At 39.5% G+C, this 18,107-nt stretch overlaps 1 protein-coding gene across 4 annotated transcripts in view; it reads left to right on the forward strand.

The window, feature by feature from the left end:
- The window catches only part of osbpl11 (oxysterol binding protein-like 11), a 102,768-nt gene that overhangs the window by 48,789 nt on the left and 35,872 nt on the right, over positions 1-18,107 (forward strand). For 3 of the 4 annotated variants that reach the window (XR_005944617.1, XR_005944616.1, XM_041201606.1), the window contains exons 6-8: positions 928-1,132; positions 12,024-12,169; positions 12,950-13,093. Coding sequence is in view for 2 of the 4 variants with exons in the window: in XM_041201606.1 (XP_041057540.1) it covers positions 928-1,132; positions 12,024-12,169; positions 12,950-13,093 (495 nt within the window). In the remaining 2 variants the exon portion in view is untranslated. The remainder of the gene's footprint in view (positions 1-927; positions 1,133-12,023; positions 12,170-12,949; positions 13,094-18,107) is intronic. The other variant, XM_041201607.1, reaches the window with a different exon arrangement.

Here is an 18,107-nt window from a genome sequence, read left to right on the forward strand (position 1 = left end):
CTCCCACTTGTCACTTCCCTCCTGACCCTCCCACTCACTGCTTCTCCTGCTTACTGCTTCCCTCCCTGATCCTCCCACTCACAGCCCTTCTCGTCCCTTGCTCTCTCTCTCTCTCTCTCTCTTCCCCCCCCCAGGAGCCCTCTCCTGATGTTTTGGGAAGGGTAAGTAGCAAGTTGAGAGGCAGTGTTGATGGAGGGAGGGAAGCAGTGAGCGAGAGGGTCGGGAAGGGAAGCAGTGAGTGGGAGAATCACCAAGCAGGAGGGAGGCAAGCGAGTGGGAGGATTGGCCAATGACAAGGACGGGTGGAAGTTGCGAGTCAAGAGAGGTAGAAAACAGCCAACAGGCGGGAAGCTGAAAGAGTTCGTAAATTATTAAAAGTTAGCAAATTATGAGTTAGGTTATTGAGAGTTAGTAAGAGGATTTTCGGGCCAGTTAGGTTAACTTCAGCCAATAGGTTTCTAGTGTAAAAATGACAGGTCAGGACCATAAACCACCCATATCACAGCACATGTTTTCTTAGGGGAGAGTGATTTTCATTTAACACCGCATTTCTAGGAACATATTAGGAGTGATAAATGAGCGATGGCTATATAAAGTAGAGTGGTTATGCTCAATGTATTTCAAGCTTGGTTGGATCACACTTGGTGTACTATATACAGTAACTAATGTGTTTTCTTTTTTATAATCATTTTTTGTGTTTTATGTACCAAGATACCTTTTTGAAAAAATAAATTGCAATTATAATCTATAAATTTTTTTTAAAAATTCTGCTTGCGGCCCTATTAAAATTTTCCAATATCCCAAATGGCCTTCACTGTTTTTCTAATGAGCACCACTGCTATATTTAAAGCGGAAATGTCTGTTTATTCTTTTTGATGAAAATACGCAACAGCATTGTATTATTCAGCAATATTTTACTTTGAGCAGAAGATGAACCAGGCTGAAGGACAACACAAGGATCTGGTACGAACCATTGAAGGACTTCCACCCTTTGGAGAACAAATATCAGCACTGGACCAAGATCTGCTTATGCTCAAAGCCACTACAATGGCAACAATGAACTGTTTGAATGAATGCTTTCACATTCTGCAGCTCCAGCAGGCAGCCTACCAGAGAAGTCCCTTTTCTTCAGGTTAGTCATGTGAAGGGTAGAAATGTTTTCACCAAATAAAAACAGAAAATGCTAGAAATACTCAGCAAATCTGGCAGCATCTGTGGAGAGAGAAAATGCTGAGTATTTCTAGCATCTTGTGTTTTTATATTAGATTTCAATGGGTCGAATGGCCTACTACTGCCCCTATGTCTTATTTCCAGCATCTGCAGTATTTTGCCTTTGTTTTAATGTTTTCACCAAGCAGCATAACTGTGGCTGCCCCCTTGAAACTAAACCACTTGCAGCGTTAGTAGTGACACTTACTGTTCCCTTATATAAGTCAGCTTAGTTCAGGTAGTAGCACTCTTGCTTCTTGACTCCAGAGGTTGTGGGTTTAAACCTGGATTTGAGCATATAATCTAGGCTGACATTTCAGTGCAGCATTGAAGGAGTACCCAGTTTCAGGTGAGATGTCCACCCCTGTCTGTTGGGAAATTTTGAGACAATAATTCAGGACAAAATTAATTGACATTTGGAAAAGTATGGGCTAATAAATGAAAGTCAGTATGAATTTGTTAAAGAAAAAAAACTTGCATTTATATAGCGTCTTTCATTGTCTCGAAGCACTTCACAACCAATTAAGTACTTTTGAAACGTGGTAATTGTTGCAATGTAGGAAATACTGCAGACAATTTGCATGCAGCAAACTCCCACAAAAGGCAATGTGTTAATGGCCAAATAATCTGTTTTTGTGTTCTTGATTGGGGGATAAATATTGGCCAGAACACCAGGGATAACTCCCCTGCTATTCTTCAAAATAATGCCATTGGATCTTTCAGGTCTGCCTGAAGTTGCCTTGGTTTAACGTCTCCTCTGAAAGAAGGCAGCTCTGAAAGTACAGCATTCCCTTGGTACTGCACTGAAATGTCAGCCTAGATTTTTGCGTTTAAGTTCTGTAGTGGGACTGAAACTCTCAAATTTCTGATTGAGGTGTGGGTGGTACCACTGAGCCACAGCAAGTCTTCTTTTTCATTCGTGGGATGTGAGCTTCCGCTGGCTGGCCAGCATTTAATGCCCATCCCTAATTACCCTTGAGAAGGTGGTGGTGGGCTGCCTTCTTGAACAGCTGCAGTCTGTGTAATATCGAGTTCTTTGAAGTAATGGATAGGGTTGATAGAGGTATTACAGTGGATGTTATATATATGGAGTTCCAAAAGGCATTTGACAAAGTATCACATAATAGATTGGTTTGCAAAATTAAAGCCTGTGGAGTTAGAATTGGTTGCAGCATGGCAACAAAATTAGATAGGCACAGAAAGTAAAGTGTTGTGGTGAATGGTTGGTTATTTTTCAGACTGGAGGCAAGTGTGCTGTGGCGTTTGCCAAATGTCAATATTAAGATCATTGCTCTTTTCCTATACATTAATGACCTGAACTTCGGTGTACAGGGCACAATGTCAAAGTTTGCAGATGATATGGACCTCAGAAATGTAATAAACACTAAGGCAAATAGTAAAAGTCTTCAGGAGGACATAGGAACAGGGGTAGACTATTTAGCCTCTTGAGCCTGTTTTGTCATTCAGTGAGATTGGTATTGATCTGTGACTTAGTTCCACTTATTCTCTTTTCCTCCATATCCCTTAATACCTTTGGTTAATAAAAACTTATCAATCTCAGTTTTAAAATGAACAATTGATCTTGACTCAATCACTGTTTGTGGAAATGAGTTCCAAGTTCCTGCCACCCTCTGTATGGAGAAGTACTTATTAATTTTACTCCTGAAAGGTTTAGCTCTAATGTTTAGACCATGCCCCCCTAGTCTTAGACTCCTCAACCAGCAGAAATAATTTCTCTCTGTCAACCTTAATCTCGTGAAAACTTCGATCAAGCCTTGCTTTGATCTTGTAGTTTCCAGGGAATATAGCCCTAAATTGTCTCCTTGGAGTCCAGGTAGCATTCTGAAAAATCTATGCTACCCTTCCACCCATGGCCAATAAATACTCCTAAGGTGTGGTATCCAGAACTGCTCGCAGTACTCCAGGTGTGGTCTAACCAAGGCTTTGCAACTGAAGCATAACTTCTCTCCCCTTTCATTCTCATCCTGTAGCTATAAAGGCCTGCATTCTGTTAGCCTTTCTGATTTTTTATATACCTGTTCATGACATTTTAATGTTCTGTTTACCTGGTCTCCTAAATTACTTTGGACCTGCACTGATCCTAGTTTTTTCACCATTTAGAAAGTACCCTGTTCTATTTTAGATTTAAAGCGAATTGCCTTACATTTGCCTACATTGAATCATTTGCCATTGTTTTGCCCATTCATTTAATTTATTAATATCTCCCTAATTTTATGCTCTGCACTGCTTACAGTGTTGGCTATCAGTGTCATCAATAAACTTGGATATGTGGCTTTCTGTCATTTCTAAGTCATTAATCAATACAGTCCTTGGTTGAGTCTTCAACATGGTTCCTTGCAGGACACCACTAGTCACTTCCTAATCATTAGAGTGCCTAACCATTATCCCTTCTTCCTGTCTCTTGTCATTCAGCCAATTTCCTAACCAGGTCATTAATTTGCCTACAATTCATTCAGCTTCAACTTCAACTAATCTCCTAGAACCATAGAAAAGTTACTGTGCAAAAAAAGGCCATTCAGCCCATCATGTCCACACTGGCCAAAAAAGAGAATAAAGAAACTAGCTCATTTTAATCCCACTTTCCAGAACCTGGTCCGTAGCCTTGCAGGTTACAGCACTTCGGGTGCAGATCCAGGTATCTTTAAAATGAGTTGAGCATTTCAGCCTTAACCACCAACTTAGGCCCCCACCACCCTCTGGGTGAAATGGTTTTTCTTCATGTCCCCTCTAATCCTTCTACAATCACCTTAAATCTATACTCCCTGGAGATTGCCCCTCAGGGGAAACAAATCTTTACTCTCTACCCTGCCTAGGCTCCTCATAATTTTACACATCTCAATTAGGTCACTCCTTCGCATCCTCTGTTCTAAAGAAAACAACCCCAGCCTATCCAATCTCTCCTCACAGCTGCAATTTTCAAATTCTGACAACATTCTTCTAAATCTCCTCTGCACTCTCTCCAGAACAGTTATGTCCTTCCTGTAATGTGGTGACCAGAACTGTACAGAAAATTCCAGCTGTGGCCTAACCAGCGTTTTGTACAGTTCCGTCATTACATCCCTGCTTTTGTATTCAATACCCCACCCAATAAAGGAATGCATCCATTATGCTTTCTAGATCACCTTGTCAACCTGCACTGCCACCTTCAAGGACCTGTGGACATGCACTCCAAGGTGTCTCACTTTCTCAACAACTTTCCGTTTATTGAGTATTCCCTTGCTTTGTTGCCCTCCCCAAATGCATTACCCCTCACTTTTCTGGATTGAATTCCATCTGCCACTTCACCCACTCAACCAAACCATTGATATATATCTGGAGTTGACAGCTATTCTTTTCACTATCGATTACACAGCTAATTTTTGTGTCATCTGCAAATTTTTCGATTGTGCCTCCCACGTTTAGGTCTAAATCATTAATATAAACAACAAACAAGGGCCCGAACACTGAGCCCTTTGGAACACCACTGGAGACTGTTTTCCATTCGCAAAAACATCCATTGACCACTATCCTTGCTGTCACTGAGCCAATTTTGGATCCAACCTGCCACCTTCCCTTGTATCCAATAGGATCTCACTCTCCTGACCAGTCTGCCATGTGGGACCTTGTCAAATACCTTACTGAAATCCATGTAGACAATACCCACTGCACTACCCTCATCACTCCTCCTTGTTACTTGATCAAAAAATTCTATTACATTAGTAAGACATGACCTTCCCCTAACAAAACCATGCTGACTATCCCTGATCAATCCATGCCTTTCTAAGTGACAGCTCATCCTTTCTCTCAGAATTGTTTCCAAAAATTTGCCCAAAGTCAGACTAACCAGCCTATAATTTTCTGGCCTATCCCTCGCACCCATTTTAAGGAATGGTACAATGTTCACAGCCCTCCAACCCTCTGGGACCTCACCTGTATTGATTGGAAAATGATTCTCAGGATGCCAGCATCCCCCCCACCCCCCCACAGTACTTCCTCTCTTTCTATGCTTATTGTATCTAATACATCCTCCTCTTTAGCTAGAATGTCTGCATCATCCCTCTCCTGTGAAGATTAAGTACTCATTGAGAACCCTGCCCAGATCTTCTTCATCAATCCAAAAGTTACCATGTACACCCTGATAGGCCCTACCTTTTCCTCAGTTATTCTCTTGCTCTTAATATACTGGTGAAACATCTTAACACCTTAGGATTTTCTTTGATTTTTTACCTGCCAATATTTTTTTGTATCCTCCCTTTGCTTTCCTAATTTCTATTTTTACTTCACCCCTATACTTTCTATTCTCCTCTAGGCTTTCCAGAGCATTAAGTATTTTGTGACTGTCATAAGCTTTCTTTTACTGCTTTATCTTGACCTGTGTGCTTATGGATAACCAGGGGGCTCTAGATTTGGCAGTACTGCGCTTTCTCTTTGTGAGGACATGTCTGCACTGTGCCTGTAGAACCTCACCTCTGAATGCCTCCCACTGATTTGACACAATTTTTTCTTCTAATAGCCGTATCCAGTCCGCTCACGCCAGCTCACCTCTCAGCTTTGTAAAATTTGTCTTCTCCCCAATTTAGCACTTTTGCTCCTGTTCTATCTTTGCCCTTTTCCAGAATGATGCTAAATCTAACTATATTATGGTCACTATCCCTAAAATGGTCCTTCAGTGCTACTTCATCCACTTGCCCAGCTTCATTTCCTCAGACTAATTCTAGAATTGCACCCCCTCTTGTTGGGCTTATTATGTGCTGGTTAAAACGTTCTCTTGAATGCAGTTCAAGAATTTTGAGTCTTCTGTGCCCTTCACATTGTTTGTATCCCAATTGGTATTAGAGTAGTTGAAGTCTCCAATGATTACTGCTCTATTGTTTTTGCGCTCAGAAATCTGTCTATATATTTGCTCATCTAACTCCCTTCCACTACTCCTAGCAGTGTACTGTGGACCCTTGTAGTACACCCCTTTTTTATTTCTGAGCTCAATCCATTTGGCCTCATATGATGTTTCATTTAGTATATTATCCCTCCTCACAGCTGTAATTGATTCTTTAATTAATAATGCTACACTCCCACCTTTTTTACACCACCCCCCCATCCTGCCCGAAAACTCTATATCCAGGGATGTTGAGCTGCCACTTTTGCCCCTCTTTAAGCCACGTTTCTGTTATAATGATTTCATGCTGCCTTGTGTATATCTGTGCCCTCAGTTCATCGGCTTTATTTACTATGCTCCTTATATTTACATATATACCTTTAAACACTGCCAAATTCCTGTGCTGTACATTTTTTAACCTGTGCTGCTTCTGCCTTTCAGAGTCACTTGCTGATTCTTCATTTCCTGTTCCCTGCTCTGAATTTGTCCTCTGGTTCCCATCGCCCTGCCAATCTAATTTAAAACCTCCACCCCCACCCCCCACCTTTAACAGCACTAGCAAACCTCCCTGCGAGGAATTTCGTCCCAGTCCTGTTCAGGTGTAGACCATCCGGCTTGTACAGGTCCCACTTTCCCCAGAACCGACCCTAAAGCCTCAGAAATCTGATACCCTCCCTCCTACAGTAGCTTTTTAGCCACGTGTTTATTCCTCAATTCTCCTATTTCTATACTCACTTGCACATTGGACTCTGAGTAAACCTGAGATGACTGTTTTAGAGGTCTTGCTTTTCAGTCCCCTTCCTAGCTTGCTTTCAGGACCTCATCCCCTTTCCTACCTAAGCTATTGGTACCAACATGGGCTACGACCTCTGGCTGGTCACCCTCCCCCAAAAGGATGTCCTGCAGCTGCTCTATGACACCCTTTACCCTGGCATCAGGGAGGCAATGTACCATATCCATGGCCACAGCACCAGTCTGTTCCCCTAACTAATGAATCCCCCATTACTACTGCTCTTCCCCTCTTCTTTCTCACCACCAGTACAGCAGAGCTGCCTGTGGTGCCATAAACTTGGCTCTGACTGCACTCCTCTGCGGAATCAATACCCTCACCGGTATCTAAAACTGAAAACCGATTGGTGAGCGGAACCCCAGGGGACTCCTGCACTACCTGCCTTGTCCTTTTGGACCTCCTGGTAGTCACCCATTCCCTTTCTACCTCCAGGCTCCTAAGCTGTGGTGTGACCACCTCCCTGAATGTGCTATCCACATAGCTGTCAGCCTCGGAGCTTAAGGTTATGCAGCTTGTGACACTTCCTACACCACATGTGGTCGTCTAGGACACTGGTAACATCCATAACTTCCCCGCATATTACAAGACACATATTTCACTAGACTGAGCTGTCCTGACGTGGCTTCAATTTACTTCCCTTACATTAACTTTATTTTACTTTGGTTTCCTTATGCAACTTTATTTTACGTGGCCTCAACTCAACTTTATTTCCTTATTGCTTGTGTTTCTTACTTAAATTTAAGTAGCCCCTTATTTTAAAAAAAAAAGGGTTTTTCTAATTCTCAGCTACTTGATGACACTCCCTAATGGCAGTTTCTCACCACCCAATGAGTTTATGTTCCTCCTGTGATGTTAGGTGGTAGGCGCTGCTGATTGCCTGGCTCGGTGTCCTCCTCTCACACTCTCCTCCTATGAGTAACTTTGTCAAATGCCTTCTGGAATCCAAATAAATAACATATGCATTCTCCTGGCAACTACTTTAGGCACCCGTTCAAAAATTTCTACCAGGTTTGTCAGACCTACTTTTGCAAGTTTATATCCCACGACCGGGATGGGAGGAGTGTTCTGTCTGTCTCTAGTTCCACTACTCTGGGGGTCACAACATAATTTCAAATTATACTTCCAGCTAGCTTTATGGCCAAAAGTTTAAAAGACTAATAGAAGGTCAAGGGAAAAATATAAATGGTGGAGTCCTTGAAATGGCAACCGAGTTGGCTTCTCAGCACTGGTGTGCGAAACAATCAAATGACTCTTGCACTACTTTTCAGTTGAGCTTCTAGGAAAACTTGTAAGTCAGTTGATTTCAGAACATGGAGCAACTTCAGAGCAACTTCCGTTCACTTTTTGCTTTGGACTGGGGCTGGACTTTCAGGAGCTGTTGTCTTTTTTGCCCAAGCAGTTGAACCTTCTTGTTTTCTCCCCAAAGCGAAAACAGCCTACCAGCTTTTAAACAGTTTTCAAGGCCTAGTTTTTTCCCAAAGTTATAAACCACCATGTGACCCTGTTGTAAACAGTTCTCCCGGGACAAGAGGTTTCCAGCTTCTTTAAAACTGCTTGATTACCTTTTCTTGTAAAATGCTGTTTTTTTTCCCAGGAACAGCCACAAGCATCCTTGCATTAACTCTTTATGGGTCAGTGTCTTTTAAAAACCACAAATTCTTCCAGAATATTCTTAGTCCTGGAAGATTAACCAATTTCCATGATTGAAGCACTTATGACACTATCCTAACACTTTCTGATCATCTGAAAATTTTTAGTCACTCCATTTTTAATTCTAGTAATTTCCCAACAACAAGTGTTAGGCTAACTGGCCTATAATTCCATCAGTTTCCTCTCGTGACCATTCTTAAATAGCAGTACGGCATGCACAATTTTCCAATCTAAAAGAGCAGTCTATGAATTGAGAGAATGAAACGAGCTTAAAGTTAGGACAACTGAACTGCTGTGACCCACTTCCTTTGAAACCCTGGTGCTGAGAATATACCACTCCTTAGTGTCATTATTTACTTCATTATTGTTTGCTCATTTTGGTGACTTGATTCAGTATTAGTTTCCTTGGGGTTTCAAGCATGTTATCCTTTTTTCCTGTTTTAAGTACTGATACAAAATAATCATTCAACATTTCTGCCATTTCCTTATTTTTAATGACAGCATCATCATTATTAGTTTTTAAGGGTTCCATGTTGGTCATGTCCACCTACCTTTTCCTAATATAATTTTTTTTTTAAAAGGCATTGATTATGATATCTCTTGTAAGTTTTTTTTCTTACTTCCTTTTTGTAGTTTGTGCTATCTGGTTTGTCACCTTGTGCTGCTCTTTGTATCCCTCCCATTTGCTAGGACCTGTGCTGTTTTCTGCATTAGTATAAAAGCAAAATACTGCAGTTGCTGGAAATCTGAAATAAAAACAGAAAATGCTAGAGAAACCCAGCAGGTCTGGCAGCATCTGTGGAGGGAGAAACAGAGTTAACTTTTCGAGTCCGTGTAATTCTCTTTCAGAGCTGAAAAGAGATAGAAATGTGATGGGTTTTATACTGTTGAAAAGTGTGTGTGGAGCAAAATAGAAGATCGGGGATAGGTAGGAGCTCAGAAGAGATTTGACAAAGATATCATGAACACAAGATAAAGGGAGTTGTAATGATAGTGTTAAAGACTAAGGCAAGAGTTAATAGTGGCATAAAGGTCAGTTAGCAGAATGTGTTAATAGCAAAACAAGGGTCAGCACTCTCTGAAAACAAAACATGAGAACAAGTTAGAGACACAGGCCCTTGTGGGGGGAGAGGGTTAGAAAAGAATATAAAAATGGAGCACAAAGCTCATGGTTTGAAGTTGTTAAACTCAGTGTTAAGTCCAGAAGGCTAGTTCTGTATCACATCAAATGCCTTATGAATATCTCCCACTGCCCAATCTTCTGGCATTTTACCATTAACAGATTTGTCTAGTTTATTATAGACAGCCTGTCTTATCACAGTGAAGTTAGCCTTACCTCAATCTAGAATTGGAGCACCTGTTTTGTGTTTCTCCCCTTCAAACAGTTGTGCTCAATTGTATTATGATTGCTGATGGAAAAATATTCCTGTATCGTTAGGCTGTTAACTAATTCTGGCTTATTAGTTACTAATAACTCAAATATGGTTTGCCCCCTTTCTGGTTCCAGTACATCATCAGATTAAGCTTGGCCTAAATAGCCAAGTGGTTATGGTACTGGGTTTGTAACCCTAAGATCAAGAGTTCAAATCTCACAATGGCAAACTATGAAACAATGTAACTTCATCTGAAACAGATGGAAACAGGTTTACTCAAAAGAGTATCAAGAGTTCAAATCTCACAATGGCAAACTATGAAACAATGTAACTTCATCTGAAACAGATGGAAACAGGTTTACTCAAAAGAGTATCAAGAGTTCAAATCTCACAATGGCAAACTATGAAACAATGTAATTTCATCTGGAAACAGATGGAAACGTGTTTGTACTCGAAAGAGTTACATCATCAGATTAAGCTTGGCCTAAATAGCCAAGTGGTTATGGTACTTGGTTTGTAACCCCAAGATCAAGAGTTCAAATCTCACAATGGCAAACTATGAAACAATGTAACTTCATCTGAAACAGATGGAAACGGGTTTGTACTCGAAAGAGTTGCCCCCTTTCTGGTTCCAGTACATCATCAGATTAAGCTTGGCCTAAATAGCCAAGTGGTTATGGTACTGGGTTTGTAACCCCAAGATCAAGAGTTCAAATCTCACAATGGCAAACTATGAAACAATGTAACTTCATCTGGAAACAGATGGAAACGTGTTTGTACTCGAAAGAGTTACATCATCAGATTGATGAAATGAGCAGACACATGTCAGATTAAATTTAACACAGAAGTGTGAAGTGATATTTTGTGATGGGAAGAATGAGAAGGGGCAATATGAACTTAATGGCACAGTTTAAAGAGGGCGTAGGAACCAAGACATCCAGAGTTGTATGTACACAAATCTTTGAAGGTGGCAGGACAAGTTGAGACAGTTGCCTAAAAGACATGTAGAATCCTTCCCTTTATTAATAAAAGAATAGAGTACAAGAGGAAAGAAGTTGTGCTAAATTATATAGGTCACTATCTAGGTCTCACCTTGGGTAATGTGTTCAGTCCTGGGCACCACATTTTAGGAATGATATCAAGGCCTTGGAGAGGCTGCCGAAGAGATTTACTAGAACACTACCAGGAATGAGGGTCTTCAGTTATGTTGAGAGTCTGGAAAAGCTGGGGTTGTTCTCCTTAAGAAAGAGAAGGCTAAGAGAAGATTCTTCCTCTTTCCCCCAACTCCCATCATCAATCCTGGTAGGCAGAGAAGTGCTTTCCAATGTGGAAAATTGGAGAGGATGCTCGCCATTTTCACAATGTTACTTGAGCTCAGATGTCACAGATATAGATGTAGCGCATATACCAGTTCCCTCAAAACTGTGCACCAACAGAGAGGATCTAAAGACATTGCTGATGACTTTTTAGAAAGCAATTCAGAAGTTCTGAAACATTGTACAGATTGGTTGTGTTGATCTAGGTTAGAAAACGTTTTGAAACCTTATAATTTTGATGTGCCTTTGAAACTGATGAACTTTTAATAATTTATTAGGAAACAAGACTATGCTGATAAGAGGTACAGCAACCTGAGATCCATGAAACATTAACTGGACTGTTTTGCCAGTGTAAAGCTGTTGTAAAGCTCAACTTCTATCAAAGACAGAAGAATATTAATTAACAATATACTGTAATAAGGACATTTTTCTATGATTCCTCACTTCTTCCAATTTAAAAATTAGTTTGTCAGAACTTGTACTATATCATATTTTTATTTCTTCCTTTTTGGACTGGTTCTGAAAGGGTTTTAAGTATCACTGCTGTACTTTCCAGTCTCGGATGATTTTCAAGATCTGCTTGCCCCTATCATATTTCAGTAGATTTGATAGGCATAGATTAAAAAGAATGCACCAGTCAGAATCCTGATACCTTTAATGACGACAATAGGCGTTGTCGCCGGCTTCAATCATAGCCTTTTCCTTTGCAGGTTTTGTTTTGTTACTAAGGAATGCAACTAGTTTCAATGGCAGTAATCTTCTGCTGGGTGTGATTATGAAAAAATTTGAAGCTGAACTACCATATGTTTCAGGGACAACTATTGAATGGTTGGAACCCAAATTGCCACTTTCGGACCATCTTAAGAATGGAAGGGCACATCAATCGTCAACTGAGAAAGATCAGTCAAAAGCTGCTAGTGGGGAACAGCCTGTTTCTGAACCCTGCCAATCAACACGGGTAAGGTAATTCAGAAAGTAATTATTCTGGGGCCAAACTTTTAACTTTTTAAAATCTTGTCTAATATCAATGAGTCAGTGGCTTTAAAACGTTGAAAAAACTAATGCCACAATGTAAGAAAATGATGTCAGTGTTTCAAGTGTACTTGTAATATACCAATGTATGTGCTTTACAATTGGTTCAATAGTTTAAATTTGGATCTTGCTTTGGAAACATTCCTATCGTAGGATGGTTGTTGGGTGTGGTTTCCTTGAACAAATGTCTGTTTTTGCCCTGGGGACAAAGAACTGCAGTATGACTTGAAATGCACTAGGATGAGTTTAGTAAAGATTTTTAAAGATTCAGTTTACAATAGCAAAGAGTATTGATCCTGGACTCAGCCAAATACATTTTTGCTGTCAATTATGATTTGCAAACTCTTTTTTGATTTAATTATCTGTGATTGTCAGCATAATTTAAAATTTTAAAAGCTGTGAGTATTTAAGAAATATAGAATGGAAATGTCACTTTTTGTCATCTGACATTAAAAAATATTAAAATCGAGAAAATAAAGGGGTAGAAATTTTATACAGTGAAGTAATTCAGCAAGAGTATAAGTGTCAATCCTCCAAACGATCCAGTTTTTTTCAAATTATTCATATCATATTTAAATACTGTAAAGGAGGGCTAATGCTATATATGTTGCTCTTCACCCTAAGATTAAATGGGATGGTAGTTTTGTATGTGAATTAAAAACACAATAAAAATTTTTACGTTTTGAAATCCAATCTCTTCTTACAGAAATGCCCTTGCATACTTTTTCATCATTTTGAGGAGAAGTGGAGTGACCAATTGAATCTTGCTGAGCCAGGGTTACAGGAGAATGCATTAGGCAATAAGAAAGCTGTAACTTGCCCACTGGTACTTCATTACAATTTTTCTAAGGTCTGTATTCTCAGGCATCACTAGGGTTATCTTTCTGAGCTCCTTGAACTGCGTCCTGTTGTGCTGGCTGCTCTTGTCATTGCACCCCACAAGACGTTGCTATGCTGTAACTTCCCTGGCTTGTTCCTTCTACTTTTCAAATGTGCGAGTCTTGCACACCCCTACATCCTCATTGTGTTGAAATCAATATTCATTACATAGTCTTGTACTCTAACTTACTCCACTACATCAAAACTGTGGAACCCCTTGCCTTCCCCCACTTTTTCCCTTTCTCCTGTAACTTTCAGGTTGTTAAACTTGTGCTTAACATCATCCAATCACCATTTCTTGACTTTCGTTGGTTTCTCTTTTAATCTTCTATTTTGGTTTCTCAATTTGGAGGGAAAAAAACCATCTATGGTAGTTCCTGCTGATTGCAAATCCAGAAACTTAGGTATTTCAACATTATGTTTTTTAAAAAATTTTAATTCATGAAAAATACTAGATGACCTACTTTCCCAATTCAAAGAGACATAGAAACCCAGCTTCCAGAAGTAAGGAACGGCATTGTGAACCATTCCAGATTATTCTCATATACAAGACTTTTATTGGAGCGTTAGCATGTTAGAAAGTGAATTTTTAAAAAAAATTAAACCTCTTGTAATTCTATTAAGAAATATTAACCCATTCTGCAGTTTGAGTTTAGTTTGTCAGAGGCAATAATTAATGGAAAACTCCTTGCAAGGCACAAAATTGTTGTGAGATTTACTTTGACATCTTTCAGCCAATTAGCTAAGTAATTAAATTTAAACTTACAGCCATTTGATATCTAACTTGTCAGACACACGTATTTTGTATAATTGGATAATTGCGCTCATACCTTTTACCCTCTGCTCACTTTCACAAAGCTTGATGCTAATTTCAGCATCAATGCCAAGTTTCTTTGCCAAGAATTCTTATAATCTGGTGTTCTTTATTTATATATTCTATACAAGCATTATATTTTCATCACCCCTTTTTATTGGGAGATAGTGGGATAGTATTCCCTGAAGCTATTTTTGTGCACTTCCCTGGTACAATGCTCCAGTCAAATTGCTTTGGAACATGTCAGAAATTATCAGTTGTATTCACCATTCCTTCACCTTTCAAAATACATTTTGTGAAACTTGGTCAAATGTTTTTTCTGCTATGATGGCAAAAGGCTCCCCATATTTTATTATCCATTTTGTGTTTACTTGTAAATTGATCATTATAACGTGCGTAAACAGTAATGAGGGAAAATGATTTTTTTTTAAAAGATCAGAAAAAAGAGTTGAGTGTTCACAAATATTTCACCAATTTAAGATTGCTACAAGCACGTTTTGTAGTGGGCATGCTCTTGGCCACTGATTTGCTGCAATATGATGCTCTGCACTATTTATTTGATGACAATATTCTGATGACAACACTTTTAATTAAGGTAAACATGAGGTTTTAGGACAATTTTGTATGATAGCTAATTAATCTGGGTAGTAAGTTGAATTTAAAATTCCATTTAAAATTTTGGTTTCACTAATTTACATGATTTGGATTTAAGCTGAAGCCTGATAACACTATACTTTATTACTTATGCTGATCTGGATCAGATTTTGTTGAGAATTAGAAATATCTTGATATTTTTAATGGTTTGCACTGTAAAGCACTTAGAGTTTTCAGGATACATTTTGAATGACTGCAGTACTTTGCTGAAGCTTTCATCTAAGCCCTTTTTTGTAGTCCTCCTAGCTGCACCTCCTCCCATCTCTCCATCAGCCACTTCACATTTCCAGTTTTTTTTATATGACGCTAACTTTAAAATATGAATGTGTTTTTAAAAAAAATCTGGAGTTATTGTAAAGTATCCTAGTATTTCACTTCTTTCTTTATTAATTTTTAATTTTGACAGGAGTTTGGATCCGCTTTCTGCTCCTCCCCACTATTTCCCCCACTCCAATGACCACCTATGCTGGCTGACAAGCTCATGTTCCCTGTAGCTGAGTAATGATGTTCATGGGATGCAAATTATCTGCCCATGCCCTTTTTTTTAATTATCTCTGACCTATGATTATTTATTGCTGTGTATAGTGATACAATTGGAAGCCACATTAATTTGAGTGTCATATTTCCTGCAAAATCAATGTAAACCAAATTTTTGTTAGAAGTGGCATATTGTATATGCAAGTCAGCATTTATCTACCTGCCTTATATGGATACCTGTTAAAACTCATTTATCTCCATCACTACAGGCATTTGACTTGTGCAATTTTACTTACTTAAGCCTTTTTGAGCTGCCATACAGGTTTGCGAGTTTTTTTTTCTCAATAGCCTTTATAATTATGCTCATGCTTTTTTTTATCATTTTGTAAAAATTGTCATAAAAAGATATACACAAATTTAAGTCATGGTGACTCACACACTAAAACATCTTGCTGTTTGCTCTTGAGTTGGAACAACAGGGTATGTAAATCAAGTTGTAAAATTACACGCAAAAGTTGTTAGCCTAATCTGAGTTCTAGCTGGATTAATTTTTTTAATTCTTTCAATGGATGTGGGTTTTGCTGGCTAGGTCAGCATTTATTGCTCATCCCTAATTGCACTTGAGAAGGGGATGTAAAAAGTTGGAGAGAAGCAACATTCATTAACAGTTTGCATTAAGTTTAAACAGCAACAATAGACAGAGTTTGGTTTGTGAGACATGAGTGCCCCCTAAGTTTGCATCCCATGTGATCAAGGCCCCAATAAGATGGAAATCGCTCTCCCGAGAGCTGTAGGCCAATCAGAAGTTGGCAACTCTTCGTTACTGGCAACGCCACCGAGAGTGGTGACTGCTGCTGGTAATGCTCAGAGGCTTTGACTGGGCATCATCACTGGATCTCTGAAGACAAGTGGGTGGGGCAAGATGGGGGTTGTGGGCAGGGTGTCACTGATGAAAAGGAGCAAGAGAGACATAAGCATGTGCAGGGGCTGATTTTCAGCACCACACCCCTTCCCAATGCCTGGTCCCTTAATGGCGCATTGAGTGCCTGTTAATGAGGACCCCCACCCCTGTAGGCTACTGGCAAATGGAACAGGGTTGTTTGGGAGGCATGGGAGACCCATGTGAGTCACTTTAAATCCCTGAGCCACCATTAAATCCTGATTAGACTCAGATAATTGGCTTTAAGTGGTGCCAATGAGCTCCATTAAATTCTGCCCAATATGTTTTCCTAAATTTATGCTGCGCAATACCTTGCCAGTATGAGTGTGGAAATGTACATGTCTTTTTTATATTCTTTTCATGAGATGTGGGTGTCACTGGCTAGGTCAGCATTTGTTGTCCATATCTAATAGCCCTTGGGAAGATGGTGGCGAGCCACCTTCTTGAGCCATGTGGTGTTAATGCACCCACAGTGCTTTTCGGAAGGGAGTTCCAGGATTTTGACCCAGCAACAGCGAAGAAACAAAGATATAGTTCCAAGCCAAGATTGTGTGTGACCTGGAGGGGAAGCTGCACTGGTGGTGTTCCCATCCATTTGCTGCCTTGTCCTGTTAGCTGGTTGAGGTTGCAGGTTTGGAAGGTGCTGTCAGAGGAGCCTTGGCGAATTGCTGCAGGACATTTTGTATATGGTACACACTGCTGCCACTGTGCTGCTGGGGTTGGAGGGAGGGCCTGCTGCCTGTGTTTCACAAAATATTGCATGTTGGATTTCTTTGATCTGGTTCAGTTATAACCTTTTAAACTGTACAAATTATGTTAAATGAAAAGCAAGTGAACAAAAAAAATTTAATGATGAATCACTTTTACACTTGCTGTGGATTGGCGGCAGTTGAGGACACCCTCTAAGTTCCCTGCCAAGTCACACACTATCCTGATTTGAAAATAATATCACCTTTTCTTCATTGTCATTGTACCAAAATCCAGGCACTCCCTACCTAACAGCACTGTGAAATTACCTACACCACACAGACTCCCCACCACCACCACCTCAAGCAATTGGGGATCAGTATTAAATGTTGGCCTTGTCAACCTTGCCCCTGTCGCATGATAGATTTATTCAGTCTCTAACCTTAGCTATGCTCAAGGTTGAAAAATTATACAATTTGTCTTGCTAAACATAAAGACAGGAGATGCATTTGGGAAAAAGTGAACAATTGTTTTTATTAAAATTCTGTAATCTCTCATCAATTCTGAGTACCAGTGTACATAAGAATTTAAGAATGAACAGCGAAGCTGCAATCTATTTGTCCAATCCCAAAGCTGCTTTTTCCACCAACAAACAAAGCTATTCAGCTCTTGAATGCACTGACACCACCCATTGTCTGTTAACGGATTTTAAAAAAAGTTTTATGAATGCTGGAAAGATGAAATAGAAACTGAAAACACGCTATGTGAAGGAAAATGTTAAACCATTGTTTCTGTTGAGGGATACTTACCCTTAAGTGTTAATGTGTCTTTAGTCATCGTTTGACTGTGAGACGCTTTGGAATAGCTTGAGGATATAAACGATGCTATATAAATGCAGGTATTTTCTTTCTAACCCAGAATGAATTTACAGTATATTTCTAGTTTTTTCATTATTTCTTCTTCTTACTCAGTAAATGGCCAACCTATTGCAGTAGTTGTCCACCTCTTAAATGAGCAATAGGACATATAATAATTATTTTCACTAGCTATTATTGCTTTGTAGGTTGCAATTTAACACTTTCTCAGCCACCACAAAAGATGTTCCAAATATTCTGGTACCTACTTTCCAATGAATGTTACTACTATCAAATGTATTGGCATTTCTCATTTTATCACAAATGCTAACAGGTAGATAAGGGTGAACCAGTGGATGTGGTATATTTGGATTTTCAAAAGCTTTGATAATGTGCGACAAGTTACTTAACAAAATTAGAACTCAGAAGTTGGGATAATATGTTGAAATGGATTAAGGATTGGTTAACAGACAGAGAACTAAGAGTAAGAATACACAGGGAATTTTTAGGTTGGCAGGCTGTAACAAGCAGGGTACCACAGGAATCAGTATTTGAACTT

This window comes from Carcharodon carcharias, chromosome 12 (assembly GCF_017639515.1).
Source record: "Carcharodon carcharias isolate sCarCar2 chromosome 12, sCarCar2.pri, whole genome shotgun sequence".
NCBI classification, from domain to species: Eukaryota; Metazoa; Chordata; class Chondrichthyes; order Lamniformes; family Lamnidae; genus Carcharodon; species Carcharodon carcharias.